At 37.5% G+C, this 19,230-nt stretch overlaps 2 protein-coding genes across 3 annotated transcripts; both read right to left on the bottom strand.

Annotated features, from left to right (window-relative positions):
• Nucleotides 1–1,527: 1,527 nt before the first annotated feature.
• On the bottom strand, nucleotides 1,528–4,263 carry LOC141813660 (protein SOSEKI 3-like). The gene is made up of 6 exons (XM_074701629.1): nucleotides 4,051–4,263; nucleotides 3,902–3,971; nucleotides 3,695–3,810; nucleotides 2,703–3,612; nucleotides 1,784–2,063; nucleotides 1,528–1,696 (listed from the first exon to the last, which is right to left on the bottom strand). Exons 1-6 carry the CDS (start codon nucleotides 4,256–4,258, stop codon nucleotides 1,622–1,624), a joined length of 1,659 nt encoding a protein of 552 aa, XP_074557730.1. The 5' UTR covers nucleotides 4,259–4,263; the 3' UTR covers nucleotides 1,528–1,621.
• A 2,428-nt stretch (nucleotides 4,264–6,691) lies between these two features.
• Nucleotides 6,692–18,260, bottom strand: LOC141813159 (uncharacterized). Of its 2 annotated transcripts, none has more exons than XM_074701071.1 (18): nucleotides 16,701–18,260; nucleotides 16,352–16,423; nucleotides 16,042–16,246; nucleotides 15,855–15,969; nucleotides 13,491–13,664; nucleotides 13,317–13,398; nucleotides 13,178–13,237; nucleotides 13,046–13,098; nucleotides 12,797–12,963; nucleotides 9,586–9,796; nucleotides 9,154–9,211; nucleotides 9,003–9,059; nucleotides 8,518–8,763; nucleotides 8,176–8,240; nucleotides 8,040–8,096; nucleotides 7,865–7,958; nucleotides 7,337–7,477; nucleotides 6,692–7,258 (listed from the first exon to the last, which is right to left on the bottom strand). In XM_074701071.1, the coding sequence occupies exons 1-18, from the start codon at nucleotides 18,093–18,095 to the stop codon at nucleotides 7,160–7,162; spliced, it is 3,351 nt and encodes a 1,116-aa protein (XP_074557172.1). In that variant the 5' UTR covers nucleotides 18,096–18,260; the 3' UTR covers nucleotides 6,692–7,159. The 2 variants fall into 2 exon arrangements, with proteins under 2 accessions (XP_074557172.1, XP_074557173.1); XM_074701072.1 differs by having other exon boundaries at nucleotides 16,096–16,246.
• Between the last annotated feature and the right edge of the window lie 970 nt (nucleotides 18,261–19,230).

The raw sequence follows: 19,230 nt of genomic DNA, 5'->3' as shown, positions 1-19,230 counted from the left end.
CAAATCTTCGTGAAATCGAGATAATACTCTCCTTCGTCGTGACCAACCATAACTTCTTGATTTACCTTTTCACAAATAGTCATGAGACCGATTGTGTGACACTGCTAGAATTCAAGTGCATTTAAAATATTCTTTTAATGCTTTCTCTTTTAACTTCTTCGTATATTTATTGTAAATCCGACAAAATCTATGTTACGAGGGCAGCGGCGGACTTGGCGCCGAAGCCGACGAAGAGGCTGCGCATGGGCACGAAGATGAATGAAAGGAGACGACAAGTTTACGTCAGGGAAGAGAATTTATACTATAAAAGGAAAGAAAAAAAATTAACAAAGTTTCCTTTTTTGTACTAGACACTAGGTAGATGTTTGAAAGGGGAATTGACCTTAAAGCCCCTACTTTAAGAATATTGGATTGAGTCAAAGTGTTAATTGACCTCAAAGCCCCTACTTTTTATATATATATATTTTTTTTTAAACATGAGATACACATAAATGTTTGATTTAAACTTCTACACAATGACAATTCTTTTTTTTTTTTTTTTGCAAAAAAAAAATCACTTAGGATGTCACCAAAAATCTTTTTTCACATTGGCTTAATTTGAGGGTGTCTTCTTACCATTACCATTAACATACTATACTATGTCACTCTTGTGTCTAATGACTCAACATGTTCGATAGCATTTTATTGCTAAGGTCGCAAATTCAATCGTCTAAGCAACTAAATACACCATATCAAAATCTATTTGTTTCTTGTAAACTTTAAGATTGTAGCTTCAGGTAGCTCCCCACATGTGTTTAGAGCATGATTATCATCTTTCTCTCCTAGCATAATAGCTAGCACCTTAAGAAAATGTACTTAGTCCTAGAAGTAAAACATTGTTCCTTGGTTAAGTTCATTTCACTCTACTATCTTATTGCAGTAAAAGATGATAACCCCCATCCTAGAAACTCCTTTAGGACCATCTCATGCGATCTGAAAGGGAGGTAAATCACGCTAACCTTGACAAGCTAACATAGCCTAAATCCGCTCGACAAGTTTACCAAGCTCAATCACCATGGCAAGCCTGCTTGACTAACCCAACATGGTATTCATACATAGTTTCACAAATTCGACTAGCTTAAGTTGAAGATGCATATAATGGCTAGACAAAGAATATAGAAAATTTAGTTATCGAAGCTCAAAGTGGTTTAGTAGATGTGAAAATCACTCTTCATGTTAGTCTAAGATCCACTTACTGCTTTAGAACAGTTCATTTGATGTCAAGAAGTATTCTTGATGGTGATCACTTTGAATAAGTGTATTTGCTCAGCTCCTACTGCTTTGCATTTTTCTTTCTAAGTTTATCGTCATCGCAAAGCTCTTAACAACCAAAAACAATCCCCATGTGGCTGGTTCGAGAAATTGTAGCATTGTCATGGTCTATCTTGGTTTCAACTTAAGAATAGCTTGACAGAAACAAAGTACTAATGAAATAATGGCATTTCTTTGTAGGTAGAGACATTTCAAAACTACAGAATAAGTCACCAAAAAGACGAAGAAACGGCGGTTATAACTTACTAGTACTTAAATCCTGCAAAGTAAACAGATATTGAACACGAGCGACATGTTAACATTCTCGTAGTCAATCAGATAAATCTTCAGTATCATCACAACATGAGCTAGACTGGATTATAACCCGAGCTCCAGAAGTAAGCCTGAAGGAATAAATAGAGGCATTGTTAAGAGGCAAAGACCAATGAATCTAAATGTTCAGTGACAGGAAAGTGGGTAATAGAACTCAACTTTCTTCGATGGTGATCATCTTCTCTTGTTCCTCTCGGAAAGACTCTAGCCTCCTGGATGAAGATCCTTTGACTGACGAGCTATCGAGAATCCTCCTACTTCCACCATTTGATGAACTGCATGGAGAGGATTTGCATATTTCTGGTCCAGCTGAGGTGTTTATTATGTCATTCCTTGAATGCTTGCCGGATGTAATTATCTGTGTCCTAGGAAGACAATTAGATTGGGTTGAGTCAACTACTTTCTCTTCGTCTCTTCTAAAACAAGCCATGTTGCAGCTCCTAGATAAGTATGATTAATTAGTCTATATAAACAAGAAACACAAATAAAAAATTGAGCTTATAAAACTAAGGCAAAGAAAATTCAAATATCAAAAATTAGAAATAAAATTAAAGCCAAGGAAGGTTCATCATTTTTATGATTTAAAATCCATTGTTATGCCTAGTGACATGGTTGAAATGGATCATTTTGGTAAATTAGTGAAATATAATGGTTAAGTAATGTTTGTTATTTTTTAATTTGTTTGCTAATTAAATTGATTATATAATTACTATAGTCAATTCATTTTGGTATGCTTTGAAACATTGAAGTAAAAAAAGAATAAGTCATTTTTCATTCGATTATCTAATTGTATAATCACAAGAGAAGTTAAAAAAAAAAGCGAGAGAAGATCAAAAGAGTGAAGCACATCTGTATTCATTTCAGTATGTTCTAACATATCTAAATCCAAATTTCAAGAATTAGAAATAAGAGACGGAACATAAAAGGCCAGGAAGATTGATTATTGCCCAAAAATTCCCCATCCTCTCCTTCGAATTTGGTAACCAAATGATACTTAAAAGTGCAAAAGATTATGGCCCGCAGCGCTATGAAGAGGTGAATCTAGTCAATTTACTCAAATAATTAGATTTAAGTATTACCTGTTCTCATCAAAGGACGATGATTGGTTTACGTTAGGAGCTCCTTCCCCAGTTGTCTCCTTGTTCGTGTTTGTTTTGATTGACCTCTTACGGGTATGCTCTTTCTTTTTAAATCCCAAGCCGATCTCTCTTTGGCTCTCTGACAAGCAGTCGATCTTCCCTGGAATCACTGAATTGGCGAACATTGGTGGCGTGAGATTCACATCAACTAACCTTGGCTTATAAGATGGCACAAATCCAAAGCTATAGTGGTCTTTAACAGAGATTGACCCGCAAGTAATTAGGTGCATGAGCATATTCGTTGCTTTGAGCTTTGTTCCAGTTGAGAAGAAAACTTCCTCTTCGACAATCTCACAGTTAAACCGTTTACTTGCTTCATCTCGCATCAAACACTCCAAGGTATTCATCTTCCCGCAAGAAGAAGAAGCACTTGAATAAGTTGGTGGGGGTGATCTCTCAACTTTAACTATCTCCGGCTCCTCCTTCAAACATGTGCAATGTCCACTTTGGCTCTCATCAGAGTCAATATATGAAGGCTTATCATCAGTTGAGACACCAACAACTCGGACATTCAATTCACATGTCCTTCCTCCTTGATCATCGGTTTCAGTTGAAGCATCCTCAGGTTTGATGGGTTTGCATATCCTGTACTCTGCTGGTGATGATGGGGCAGTTCTAGTATCACAATCAGGTGAGGAGACTGATCTACGAGTCAGCAGTGATTGATCGTCTCCTTGGATAGGCGATGGTTCAACTGGTGGTGGGGCCATTTTGGCCTCCTTAATCACAACCACTGAAGGAGACAAAGAACCAGAAGCCTCCTGGACTTTACGACAAATAGGTGGTGCGTCTTGCAATGGCCGTCTAGGATTCTGGATCTTTGTATTGCTTACACCATGACTATTCCGGTCTATATTTTAGAAAACATTAATAAATCTGCTATATAATAGAACCTATTTGATCCAATGAGAAAGATACAATGCACAATGTACCTGGAGGGGTTTGATCTAGGAGCTCTGAACCCTTGAGTACATACTCATTCCCCTGCACTGGAAATATCAAATCGTCCTCGGAAAGGTCATGCCAAACAAATCCATTCTTGTAGCTCCTGAAATGCATCACCTAATCACCTATTACTGATCGACCAAAAAGTTGAAAACTAGGGTTCTTATGGTGTAAAAAAATCCACCCAAAATTACCTCTTGCAAGACCAAGAATACATGGTGGCCATCTTCCTTCCCCTCAGCATATTGAGCCTATCAATCACATCTAATCCAACCAACCCAGGAGTTGAAATAGATCAAAACTGGGAAAAGGACCTCTTTTTTACTCAAGATCGATGTTTTACCTTTGAGGTAGAGGCCGTCGGAGGACGAAAGCGGGACTTCCATGAAGTGCGGGTGCTCGAGGTGGCGATTACGGCAGAGGTAATAGACAACAGGCACCTTGCTCCCATGCTGTTGCTGCTGAGAGGAGAATTTGGGAGGCGGCTCGGTCCACACTTTGGTCCTCTCTGGGCTCGCTTGCGGCGCATACCTTCTCGTTCTCGCCTCCATTTCCCTCTCCCTCCTTCAAACCTAAAAAAGGAACCCTTTTCCCCCACCAAGCTTCAATTTTTACAGCATCCAACGTCAGAGATCTAACGCGCAAGTGAACTCCAAGCAAATAGCGGGAACAGATCGATTGAGGAAGAAGATGCAAATGACGCGCAACCCCCGACGAAGTACAAACCAATTAGGAGGAAGAATGCCGCAATTGCTCCATACCTGCGCAGCTGTCGGCGAGAGGAGGCAGGAGAACGAGGTAGGGTTTCAGCGGCTCCTCTCACCAGTGCAATCGTACTGAGCGACGGATTGCCATTGCAAGCTTCGACCTTTACTGGAAAGTGACTGCTTCATTGGATGAAAAGCCTTTCTCGTGTCTTCAAGAACAGTGCCCAAGACAGTGTTCCAGTAAAACGATAATATTATATAATAAATTATTTTTCCGTTAAAATAAATATAAATCATTATATTCCCATTTTAATATTTAGTAAATTTAGCAAAATAGAAAATTTATAATTATACAATGAAATGAAATGAAATGAAAAACGATGAATAATTAGTAGTAGTGGCCTTAAGAGTGCACACTATGAGTAATTATGGGTTGTGCCCTTAATTTTTTTTTTTTTTTCATTGGGTTCCATTCATGATCATCAAATAAATCCAATAAATAAAATAACTAATATTATTAATTATTTAAATATCACATGCGTAGAAGATCATACTTCAGCACTTGAACGATCTTATCGGTTTTATGATCATTTATGAAGAATTAGAAAATCATACTTCTATATCTTTTTAAAAGGTGGAATCCGTCACCTTAACGGCCTCACACGATCAGTTCCTACGACCATTTGTGAGGAGGTAAAACGAAAAATTACAGTTGGTCATGACGTAGGAGGGTATTGTCTGGCTTCGCCAAGATTTGAATCTTTGTCCTCTTCTACAAGTCTGCTGCGTCATAACCAACTCAACTATGCCCCAGAGGTAAATCATACTTGATCTAGGTTCGCGTGGTCAGATGACAAGCGATTAGAATGAGATATTTAAAGCTTTATGGCTCATTTGCGTAGGTTGCGATCATTTCTGTAGGTCATCAGTGTGTTTTAGGCTTTACCTCCTTTTAATGACACTTGCTATTGCTTTTTTACTCTTATCAATGAAATTGAGCAACCTTTTACAAGAATTGAACTTTGAGTTTATTTTATTAATATTAGATAAAAGAAAAGTATCACCAAAGTTTGAGCTATATGTATTTATAGTTTACATTTATATTTATGTACATCTCATAATATTAAGATGATATTTGTAGTGTATTGAGTGGAAGTTTGATTAGAAGGGCTATTGTCAAAGTCATAGGTGCTTAATCCACCTATATTTTATAATACTGATCACCTACACACCTTCTCATGTACGATATAGTGCGCGGGACGTTCAGATCACTTCTAGATGTCCTGACTCATTTAGACACGTACTCAATCGCGGACGCTGTGCGCACAAAAAAATGCACAACATATGAGTACAACGTCCACAATTGAGTACACTTCAGAATGAGTCGGAGCGCTCGTAAGTGATCCAAACGCTCCACACACTCAATCGTGGATGGATGTCGCACATGAAAAAGTGTGTAGGATTTCATTACTATATGTGTGTGTGTTTATGATTTTCCAACCACTAAGCATTTGTTATTTTGATGGAATAAAGAGAAGGAGAGAGTGGAGAGCAAGCAGATGGTGCAAGGAACAGTAGTCAGAGCCTTTTGCAGGCGTTGCTTGGCGTTGGCTTCGGACTTTGTGGAGTCTCTCTTCTGGGACTTTACCATGAGCATGAGCTGTGACCACTTTGCCTTTGCAGTTTATTAGGTGTTCAGTGTCTTGTTCCTTGGAGGAAGAGCAGTCAACGAGGCCTTATTGATATAATATTAATATTCGTGAATATAATACTTTTTGGTGTCAAAAGTAGAGAACTTCTTAAAGGTTGTGAGTGAATATAATATTCATGAATAAACTAAATACCCTACTCAACATGTTTTTTTGAGCTAAACAAGACAAATGGAATAAAAATTGATAATAAAAAAATCGAAAATAAATTTATACAAGGTCATTTTTTTTATCCTTTTACTAACTTCACATACCCACATTATGGGACCAAACTACAATTTTATAACATTCATCTCCATTTGTTATATCCCTTTGAAAATTTTAACTTCTAGTAAACAAAAGGATGGAGAGCCAAGACCAAACTCAAGCCAAGTAGCCAACCAACATAACAAGAAGTATCCTAAAGGGAAAGAAAAAGGCGAAGAAAACAACCTTACAGGAAAAAAAAGGTCGTTGGTGATGTTCCTCCGTTGGAAATTCATCTTGCTTCCATATGCACTAGAAAAGTAAAAACCAAAAACAAGAATAAGAACAATGAATGAACATGCTAACCAAGATGCTACCATAATGCACTCACAAATATCATAGATGTTAATATAACAAAGTAAACGCTTAGGAGAATCTACTTTGGTGCGATTACAAGAATCTGTCTCATATGATCAGATTGAGAAACAAAAATCTGGAGTAAGAAATTTCATTGATCCCTCCAATCCTTTTTGAGGAAAAAAAAAAATCCTATTCTTCTTTAAAACTGCATCTGAAGAAGCATCATACTTGCTCTAGATTAAAAAATTGCTGTACAAAGCAGACTCCCTTCTATATACACACAAAAATACGAACCCCCAAAAGAACAACTTCCTTCTAGACTCGATTCTATTTGGGTGACGAGTTAGATAAGAGAAGGGCACATAGAGCTCCATCGCTCGTGTATATTTCATCTCCATCTCCGTCATCCTTCCTTCCCCCTCCTATTTTTCCGACCAAGGAAACTGACCCTTAGGGATTCATTGTTGCCTTCACTCTGCAGCTTGCTGTCTCACTGTGAATAAGAAGCTTGAACGAGTGGAACAGGTTTATGTAGCATGGATGTCCCCTGGAAGACTGTTGTTCGAGCACTCTTTAGAACCTTCAGCAGCTGCAGGATGGATGGAGAATCTAAGTGCCGAATTATTTTGAAACATTATTCAAAGTAACTGATGGAACAAGGGCTTACCTGGTCGGAGTTTATCTTTGTAAACCCAAATTTTTTTGTCCAAATGTCTTCAGCTTCTTCGGCTGCAGGGAGCAGGAAATGCTTCACGTTCAAAGACGCCAGCAATGTTTCAATGCAGAAAAAGAGTGCCTGGAAGAAACCCTACAGAAACAACACAGGATTTATGAATTGATGAAAAAAAACATGAGGCTGATGTATTTGTAATATGTGGTAAACCTACTCATCAAAAAGAAGAATTTGGAGATTTCATTATTTCAGATACCGGTGGAAACAATGGCAGGCATTTGTAATATGTCACCCCTAACTGTCCTCTAATTATTAAAAGAGAGAAATCAGGGAAAATAGTGTAGATTTGTATGCGTCCATCCAATGAGAATATTGGCTGGATGGATCTTGCACTTGATCAATTAGCTAGATTTTATTCAAATTCATAGAGACAGTCTGTATGTATAGTAAGTAATTATTTTAAAGTTAAACCAAGTATTAATCTGACTTCTTTCACTTAGCAACAAATTGACAGGCACTCACCAGCCCTTGGTGTTCCCTGCTTGTTGCAACTAATGGAAGTTCAGCAACTTCACTTCCCATAACACGTAGGATTCCTGCTGAAACAACAGATGATCTGCACCAAGGTAGCAATTAAAATTAGCCTGTATGTGTAATAAAAAAAGAGTTAAATTAAATCTTCAAGGGCAAAGCTTACCCAACAGTTAATACTGCACAGAACATTCCGCCGAAATCTTGATCTCTTACTGTTCTCCTATAAGATATAAATATAAATAATTTAGATGGGAATCGACAACATCTAAATAAATTACAATAAGCAGTTAAGTTCTCACCCATAAACCATAGAAGGTATTAGATCTCGACCAGTTGTAGCCTCAATAATGGGGTCAAATGACTCCTGAAGAAGAGCAAGTTCAATAAAAAACTTTAGGACACATTTTCTTTAGGAATTACTCAGAACAAAGTTAGCACAGAAGATAGGCAACCCCCCACCCACCCCCACCAAAATAAAACTTGGAAATAGACGATAATATCTGCAACATTGTATTACTAAGTTTCATCATATAATAATTTCTTAACCTCAGGATCTATCATACCAGTTTTCCAACAGAATACACAAGAATAGCATCATTATCTAATATAAAAATCAATTTCTTGTATGTGACTTCACTCACATGGAAAATGGCAACCGCTCTAGAAAGCAGTAATTTACTATCTGATGAATCAGTTTTTCCACTTAAAAGTCTCCATCTGACATCAGTACAAGTGTCCATGTTTAAATCTTTATTCTTCAATTTTTCCTTGATGACATCAGCAGTCGATACTGGAAGCTTCTGTGCTCCACGTAGAAGAAATTCTTGCAAAGCATTCCAAATCCTATTGCAATCACTGCAACAGAACCAATCCCCTTCAGGCAATTCCTGCAATGAAGTGGCAAAATTAAGCCCACAAGTGTTGAATTGGGTCCCTACTGTTTTCTAGCAATAAGCCAAGAGATTGAGGCATTCTTTAAAGGCTAGACATAATTAAGTTGGCCTAACTAGGTTATTTGTCTTCGATGCAGACAAGTGACATAAGTAACTAAAAACTTTGCTTCAAGTTCATAGATTCAAGAATACAAAGTGCATGTATTTGAACATGAATTTGATTATTTGGTCACCTTCAGTTCCGCCATCTTTTGCTCCCTCAAACATCCAACATGATATTCCTTCTCACACTGGATATGATAAATGTAGTCAGAACTTGATTCAAAGTTGAAGGAACACTTTCCGCAAATCAAACAACAAATTATGAGTCTATCAGAATCATACTTGGTCACAAATCATAACAGTTCGATCATCAAATCTAGATTTACTGAAATCATGGCTCCTGCAATGCATAAAGATAATTAGAAAGAACAGAATATCAAGTTTTAATAAATAGGCAAGATCCACCACTGGCCTTGCAAGCAAAATTTTCAAAACCATCAAAGCAACTGCATGACAATGATGGAGTCACATGGTTGAAGCAAAAATATATTTCCTTCAAATCATGAAAAAACGTGTATAATTTTTTAACCAGAAAACCAAGCAAACATTACCATACCAAATTAATTAAAAGCCTGCTGTATCCAAGCAAACATCATTATAGAGCAACAATTAAAAGTCAAGTTCATCAATTTCCAAAGAGAGGATATACAGTGGAAATGAAACACAAATCTATCAAAATCAAAGAAAGAGGGGGATCTGCAGAGGAGAAGAAACCTGCACACTGCACATCCACCAACATCAGCCTGGGAACTCGTGACAATACACATGCTTCTTTTGAATATCTGCTCAATGGGATCAACTCCTGCAACTCTCCCAGCAGCAATAGCATTATCATTAGATGCAACACTCCTTTCTCTTTGATGGAGATTTTGACAATACTGACAGTGCCAATCTCCCTCTGGTATACTTGGCAATCCAACACATCCTGCAACAAGAATAAATAAATTTAAAAAACAAATCTATGTAGAGGATGATAACCACCACTATAATTACATAATAGTATGCGCATAGAAAACAACCCAAGTAAATCCTTTCTCAACATACAAGTTAATGAAAGGTGGGGAAAAATAAACTTCATATTGGTAGTGGAAGTTATTATAAATTATAATAGATATATATATACAATATTCTTCAAACCAAATCAAGGAACCATGTCTTGCACTGCTGGCTGTATAGGTGAAACTGACTGTTGGCCTGATTTTATGCTGTGAATCCAACACTCTCAGTGAGGCACTAAATATAGAGTGAGTGGACTATAATAATTTTACAGGGAACTATCACATAGGCCCTTTGTTACCCTCTCGAATGCACCTCAATGCCTCCCGTGGCCCTATGATAACCAATTATAAAAATCAGCCAATACTATGGAGTATGGAGACATCTGATAAAACCTGCTAACTTAGCCACAAAATCTGAAGACAAGGTGAACTGACATATTGTAGTAGAGATTAAACCAAGCCATCAGGCAACCTCATTTCACTTGAATGTTTCTTTTATCCTATCAAGTGACAGAGGATCTCAAGTAGCCACAAGCACCTTCTTGCGTTGAAGACAAACTCCAGATCTGAATAACAATGAAATAAGAAGAAAAAAATTCAACAAAAGCCAACATCTCAATCTACAGATTCCTGATTGATAATCAAAACATTTGCAATCTATCCTGCAGGAATCCACTTTTATCCTCCATCACATTTGGGTTATGAAACCAGCAACAAATCATAGCGATTGGTGGATGCATTAAAGGCAACATAAAAAATGGGTTATGAAACCAGCAACAAATCATAGCAACATAAAAAACCTGAAAGATTGGTAACTGTCTTCATAATGTAATTGTATGTGCTAATTGTTTTTCCCTGAAAAATAATTTCCTATTACTAATTTCTTTAAGACACTGACAGAGCAAGAAAATTATGGACATATACATAATGAAAAAGCCAATTCTTGTAATAATACATAATTTGCTTGTGGTGGGTTTGCCTCATAAGAATAGTTATTCTACTCCCTAAGAATTCCCATAAAAAAAGTATTATTATGTTGGTTGCAAAAATGAACTTGGAATACTAATTAATTCTCAGAACATTGTGACTCCCTATTCACAAGGAAAATATATTTCCCTTTTATTCTAGGAATAAGATATTCCCTTATCTATTACATTCTTCAAATAATATATATTTTCCCTCAATTCAACCTTCCAAAAAACATATTACCAGGGTGACAATGTTTGATCATGTCGATCAGTGAAGTTGAATGGCCTGATTGAATCTGTTGGGCTAGATGGGTTGAGAGGTTAGACAAGTCAATTGGGGTCGGACAAGCTAGATAGGAGAAGTAGATTGTTCGATAGATTAAAATCTCGAGTTGCTTTGTCCGATACAGGCAAAACATTTCGTTCCGCCTGCAAACCGACGACAAAACAGTGTCACACGAGACGGGCAATACGTCTAGAGGAGTCCGAACGCATCATGATGGCCACACATGCCTGCGGTCGTGGTGGCACGGAACAGGGTAAGATTTTAAACTTAGGTTTAATTAAATAACTTAGGTTAATAATTTTAATCAACTCCTAGCTATATTGGAATAATTTAAATAAGCTTAATTAAAATCTAATAAAATGATTCCATTAATTTAATATATATTTTTAAAAATTTATTTATTTTTTATATTTTTATTTTAAAATATTTAGATTAAATTTTTTATTTTTAGTTAATATATTTTATATTTAAAAAATATTGAAGTTATATCGACACAACACGATACGGCACGGAAACTATATCGTTCTGATCCAAGACCGAAACTTCGACGTGACATGAGATTCTAAACCATGGATTGTTCATTGAGTGGGTCAAGCACAATGGTTGGAGAAGGTATCTCAGGGCTAACCAAGTGGGCTGAAAAGACCGAGCAAGTATATAAGGTTATAAAGTTACAAGGTTGGTTAGGTCAAGCAAACTATGTAAGTTAGGTCAAATGAGGCAAATTAATTGAGCTAAGCAAGCTAGGTAATTTAGCAAGTAGGGCAATTGGATAGATCAATCAGACAAGCAAAGCCAACTGATCATGTTGGCTGGTCAGGTCAAATGGGTCAATTGGACTTGTCAGGCCAAACAAGTCAAGTGACAGGATCAATTAAATCAAGCAAGCAAAGTAAGTCAAGTTGGTTATGGGGCGGCAAATGGGCTAAAACTAGAAGAGTCAAACAAAACACCTCAATGTATGGAACTTTATCATTATAAAAATTATTCCCTCTCTATATGTTTTGACATTCATATGAACCCAACGCTAGAATAGTTACTCCTATTAGAGTCCCTGTCAATTCCAATCCCTAAGAATAGTTGTTATATTTCTTGTGTATTATATTCGTGAACCAAACACACCATTAAAGAGAATAAACATCATATTTTGGCCCACCAAATTTGACTTCTAAAAAAAGAGGGTATTCAGACAGGGGCTAAGAAGCAAAGCCATGGCTACCAATTCATCATTGAAAACTCAGCACGCACAAATCTGAAATACACCATGAGAGCTTGTTTGAATCATTCATTTGACTTGCACAAGGAGAAATAATAATCAGCATTTCAATTAAAACCATTGCAACCAATCAAAATGATTGCAGATGTCTTGCAGCTTAACCAACAAGAGCCTATTACCCTATAAATTATCGTAATTTTCAAGTTTGCCTAGTACAAGATTAGTTATAGGAGAGAGTCTACATAACAAGGAATGTCCATAAATAACAATTAGAAAGCATACTCATTATTTTGATCAATAATCGGAGAATGGACATATACTATAACACATGCAAAGTACATCAAGTCATATTAAAATCAACTTATAAGTTATCATAAATTTGATACAAATTAGCAAGTATCTGGTTTTCAATGCAAAAAATAAAAAATAAAAAGATATAGGAAAAGTAAATATCTACCTGTGTGAAAAGCTCTTGGGCATAGATCACAGAGTAGAAGGTTTCCACCATCAGCACAAATACCGCATAGGTCATCATTCTCACCAGCTGACAGCTTCCGATCCTTTGACAAAGAAACCGACAATTCATGAAGGGAAACTCCATTGGATGTGTATATATTATTGTAGCTGTAGAATCAAAAAAGAAAAAGATGAACAAAATGTAGGAAGCTGATAAGTCTTCAATCAAATAAGTAAATATTGAACCCACGGTTTACGCCGTGCTGCTCTACCAGCATGAGCTTCAAACTGTGATGGACTAATCTGTGCAATTAGCATCTTAGATATTAGAATTCTGGTTACAGGGACATCAGAATCTACTAAAGAAGATAGTAATATTAACCACGGTGTTGCAGCATCTACAGTATATTCCAGCATCTTTTATGTAACCTTCAAGTAATCTCTGCAAAAGAAGTATCTATCAAACAAACATTGTTGCTAATTTTTAGACTAGAGTAAGAATCATTGTCCACCAGCACAACCTTGCCACGAACATAGTAGCCAACTTCTGTTCCCTCTGGCAAGATGCCATTCATAAATACCAACTTGTGCAGGCCCAGATCCCTTGTGAAAATGATACATAATAAATTTGTCATAAATTAAACCGAAAGAAGGAATCTCTGAATGAAACTTTTTTGTTGAGTTGAAGTACAAACTTTCTAGTTAACCTTCCCACACTGGTTTTCTTGGTTGATGATAAGTTCTTTGAAGAATTACTTGGTGGTTCTGGCTTCGAGCTGGCTCTTGGCAATTGTTCTGGCTTAGTGCTTGATCCTGGCTTAAAGCTTGTTCTTAGCAATGGTTCTGGCTTAGAGCCTGTTCTTGGCAATCTGAACCAAAAATAGACATAGTGAAGAATCTTTTTGGAATAAACTTGTTAAAGACTAGGAAATAAGGAAAAAATAATACAAATAAGAATTATATAATACATTGATCTAACCAATATATGTTGCAGACTACACTTGGAGTCACGCTTTCCTCTAGTCAAATTTAAACAAAAGTAGACTTTTCAAGGACAGAGTAGACTTGTCAATGGGCTGTGTCTGGGCTGGGCATGGCATGTGCCCACTGGGCCCTGATGAGACTTCCATGGTGTGTCTAGCCTAACACAACTCCAAATGGCTTGTGCTAGGCACGACCTACAATAGCCCTTCCCTCCACCTGATGCGATCCTAAGTCCAGGTGACCTATGCCAGCCTATTACCAAGCTGAATTAATATTCAAAATTCAGAAAAATAGAAAAAGTTCATGCCCAGCCCTAGTTCATGTTGTGCTCAGGGTGGAACTAGCCTGGGCCATGTTGAGCACAAGCAGGAAGTGAGCGCTTGCTTCCTAGCTCTACCCGAAGACCTGGCCAAGCATGGCACACCACATACCAGTCCTTGATAAGTCATGTCAGGTATGATTCACACAGTGTTGGGTCATACTATATCAGGTATAGTCTGACCTATTTGACACCCCTAGGACCGAAGTTTCTAATTTACATGATATAAGCAACAATGAAGACAACCCACAAGTATCTCTCATATCAGAACTACAATGTATCACCAATGTCAGAAGCTTGAAACATCCTTTTTTTTTGTAATCTTAATTCAAGCAAGTCTTAACTCATACATGATGGCCATACATCTCTGTCCACGACGATGACAAGCTACTGATGCATCAGTACAAGCATATATTCAAGGTCATGTAATTGCAAGTCTCATGATGACCACATTAGCTCCATAATATTACATTACACAAATTATGACAAAAATGAACAGTAATCAACCTGTAATCATTTTATAGACAAACAATAATTTTCTACAACTAGAATTCCTTGCATGCATTTAAAGATATATGGATGTGTATCAAGCATCTTAGGTTGTTATTCAAGAGGTATGTTTTTGTAACTCAATGGTGTGATAGGATCCATGTAGTTAATTCCAAATTGTTGGGGCACGTCTTATTTTGTTATGTCACCTATCTCAATTGTTACTCAATACACCATACATAAAATGCACGCGTGAAAAATAAAATCATACATCCTATTGCTTTAGAGTTTCGACTTTGAGCAAGCATAAAAAATATGATATGATGCAAGAAGCCATTGGGAACATCTTGATGTAGATCAAAGTCTGTTTCATCTTGTCATGAGATTCAAGCAATTAACACAACTCATTTTACAAAATAGCTATGATTTTCTTTTTCAGCTTGTCGCTCCTTCCAGTGTGTAACCAGCCCTATGAGAGATTCATGAAAAGTTTTTCCATGGCCTTCGGATGATAAAATTTGTTTTTGTTACTTTGTACTTGTTTTGACAAACCTTAAATAAAGTTAGAATATTGACCATACAAAAAATGCACATTCATATAAATCTTAGGATCAATCAAAATAGCCATCAACCCAAAAGAAGTAGATTATAAGTGCATATAACACAGATGAACAATCATAATCCACAAAACAGGCATCGCCTCCATGGAGTAGACTTAGAAAACCAATAAAACAAAGAAGAAAAACAAAACTACCAAATAAAACCCAAGTTTTTTCTTTACACAGATATGTGACTAACATTCCTGATACAAAGATAGTAAACAGATGGAAACGAATAAGATGATCGACTCAGGCAAATCTATATACTGTAATATGTGACTTAGGTTAGATTTTCTCCATTACATCCTTGGTTAAAAAGTTGAATTCTTCAACACAAATTATGACTTAACTGCAACAGAAGTCAATGATCTCAGTGATCAAAATCCACATCTCATTCTTTAGTAAGAAAAAAAAGACAAAGTTAGCATGATTTTCCATGTGTAATTAAGGTTTTCTAGCCTTGACAATTTGATTGACAGGTTATGTTTCTTGATTTTTATAATAATATATCCATAAGCAAAGTTTAGACTAAAATAGTGTCAACAATGTCCAGAACAGGCCACAAGAATGATGGTGGACACAGAAGCAAAAAAACCACATAGCATAACAATGACATTATTTGATACAATGAAGCAAAAACTAAATGAATCTTCTTCTAGGGAGAGTACCTTGGAGAACTGGCAATTCCAAGCAGTGGACCGGGAGTCCTAACATGTTGCTTTGATTCGATACACAAATCACAGAATAATGCAAATTTTCCAGAGCGTGAAGTTGAAAATGATGCTGTTGACAATAGCAAGGATGCAGCCATGTAAATAAATTCCTATAAATGGATCAATGTAAAGAAGTATTTACCACTGCAGTTTTGACAAGTAAAGCAATTCCTAGGCGGCGTTGGACCTATTGCACCTTGAATTGTAGCTTCCAACATGTTTAAAGGAGCACCATGGCATGCTCTCACTACATCATGGAGGCTATTACCATTTTGCAAGAAAATGAAATCTGCTGGGTGCTTCTTGGTGCTGCCAGCATGCTGCTCAAATATATAAGCCGAAACAACCTTCATACCACATGCACAAAAAAGGCCATAATTGAGTAAAGAACTATTTAAAGTAAGTGATTACAAGTATTAGTAGTATGAAGGTTACATAGAGGAAATACTCACAGTTGAACTATCACAATTAGCACAAGAGCATATTATACCATTGCCCTTAATAACACCGTGAAGCTCAATTCGCTGTAATAATGTCATAAAGACAATTCCTGGTCAAAATCATAGTGTCCAAAAATTATACAGGAAAAAAAATGTCAAATGTTCATCTTGCAGGGAAAAAATCATATGAAAGCTAGTACATGACGAAAGAAAAAAGAAGCAAATGAAATTGACAAAGACTGTGTATTGGTTTTAAGATTATGTTGATTCTGATGGTAAACTCAAGACCTTATTTTCATAAGCAAAAAGTACTAAATAAAAGACTTGAAAATGACTTCAATCGCTGGAGAGTGCAGCATACCTTTCCATTGGATGTAAAATATTTGACAGGCAATCCTTCAAGCAACCCAGTTGACAGCAATTCTCTTACATTACCAGGTAGTTTTGTCAGAGAAATCTTCTTTGACATCTTTAGTTCCATCTTATTCTGTGGGGTGCTCAAAGATTCAGAAGAATATGCCTCGCCTTTTATTTCTTCTAATCCAATAGATTCACTCGATATGCTGACAACATCTGTGACCAAATCATCGCCTCTGTCCTTGATACTAGACCTTGTAACCTTCCCATTAGGTAGTCCTGGGAAGTTATAATCTTGAATACGGCCATCTTTGTCATTTTCCATGGTAGAGAGCACTGCAGTTTGGACTTCTCTATTAGCAGGGGGAGCCTTCGAGTTCAACATTGACCTAGTAAATCTCCTCAAGGGTTTTTGTAGCAAACCAGTTGAATGTCCATGAATATCACTATAGTCCGCTACTGTCGATGTACCCTGCAAAAGTTCTTTAGAATTCGTAGTTGCCGTGGAAGGAAGGCTTTCGAGATTTGATTCTTGTACAACATCCCCCTTTGGCAATGCTAACAAGCTGTTCGATTGATTGTTAGAAGCCAATTCATTAGCATTCCATACATCATCACCGTTGATCAAGACAACATTGTCCATTGCACGTGAATTATCAAGGGAACTGCAATTCAGTTTGCACGTAGCACCATGATCAAGAACAATTGCGGTTTCCACAGTGGACCCTAAAGCTTTGGCCTGACCATTGGAAGACTTTACCAAATCTCCCATTTTGCCCCTCAGTGGAGATCTGACAAACACCTTGATCGGTTTCACAGACGCGGCTGATTCACCCTGAACATTAACCGACACTAAAGTTCCGACAGGAACCACACTCCTAGAAGGATCCCCATCCACCTTGTGCTTATCGTCACAATGAACAACTGAGGCTTTGACAGGCTTTCCATTTGCTCGAGCGTCATCTGCCGCCGATTCATCACAACTATCTAATGAAACCAACGTTTCCTCGGCGGAGGGCTTCGAATATGAAGAAGCAATCTCCGATGCAGAACCACCGCAACTACCGGCCAATGCGACAGTTTCCTCAGCGTCCTCATCCGCGCGCACAACTACATCTACTCCTTCCGAACCCACGTCGTCGCAATCCACAACAATTGGGGCAACCGCAACACCGACCGCCTTCTCATCAGCCTCCGACAGCAGGGATTCCTTCAGTTTCTTGCTCTCCCTCGGCGCCAAAGCAGCAAAGGCACCGACCGACTTTCCGGAGCGGGTACGACCGAGGGAAGCCGGGAGCTGGGACTGCGACCTGAGGGCGAACGCGAACTCCCTCTTCAGCCCGGAGCGGACGCCGGAGCGTATCACGAACTCCTCAGACTCGGGCGACCCGCCGGCCATGAGATCCGGCCGTGCGAGGAGGCGACGGGTCAGGTGAGACGCATGGCAAGAGCGGCGCCGGCGAGGGAGGAGGACGAGGGGGATCGGGATGCGGAAAGAGTGGGAGATTAGGGTTTGAGGTCAATTTATAGAGAGAAGGAAGGATGGGAGGAGTCGGTGTTGGGGAAGGCGACGAGCCGCGTGGTCGCTACAAGGAAGGAAGAGAAGAAAAGGATGAGAAAGGGAAAATAATTAATTTGACGAATTAAATAACAATAATTAATTTGTGATAATTAAACGAGAATTTATTTACTTTGCCCCTCGAAATATTCCATATTATTTTTGTGATAATTAAATAGAAATATATATCCAGCATACCCCCACAATTTTCAAAAATATCATAATACCTCTCAAAAATATCACTATTTCTTGGGTTGGGCTCGGACTATCGGCCCACGGATCATATTTAATAGGATCCATATTTCAAACTGTGATCAATTTAATTTTAAAAAATTCCTCAAAAATGCAAATACTCATATTCATTAAAAAAAAAAATCTTCAAGTGAGTTATTGCTTGTGTCTAAAATAAATATTTAAGTAATTTTAATAGCAAATTTTGAGATATATTTAAGTAATTTTAATAAAAAAAACTTCAAGTGAGTTATTTAAGTAATTTTATTAAATAAATATTTAATAAGTAATTTTATTACTTATGTCATCTTCTACAAAAAGGTGCGCCACCTTAGCGGTCCTACATGGTCGGTCCCACGACCATTTGTGAGAAGGTAAATCGAGAAACTGCAGTTGATCACGACGCAGAAGGGTATTGCCTGGTTTCGCCAAGATTCAAACCTTGCCTTTTCTGCAAATCTGCTACGTCGTAACCAACTCAACTATGCCTCGGGAGCTATTACTTATGTCCTCACTGTGTACTTCCCATGCGTCCGTCTCATATCCACTCTCCCACTCGTCTGCCCATCTGGTTGAGCCCTTTCATGTTCAGTTCAGATCAGATCATAATTATGTGACCCCTTTATCAATTTAGATTGGTACGACCCTACTTACACTTTTACCTCCAATCAATTCATAACTTAAGCAATCCTCTCTTATTTGGCTAACACCGCATTAGTAAAACATCAAGATGAATTCCCAAAGT

The sequence above is a fragment of the Curcuma longa genome, chromosome 20 (assembly GCF_044706935.1).
Source record: "Curcuma longa cultivar G26 ecotype Majalengka, Jawa Barat chromosome 20, ITB_CL_G26_1.1, whole genome shotgun sequence".
Classification (NCBI taxonomy): Eukaryota; Viridiplantae; Streptophyta; class Magnoliopsida; order Zingiberales; family Zingiberaceae; genus Curcuma; species Curcuma longa.
This window is presented reverse-complemented; position numbering and strand designations above follow the sequence as displayed.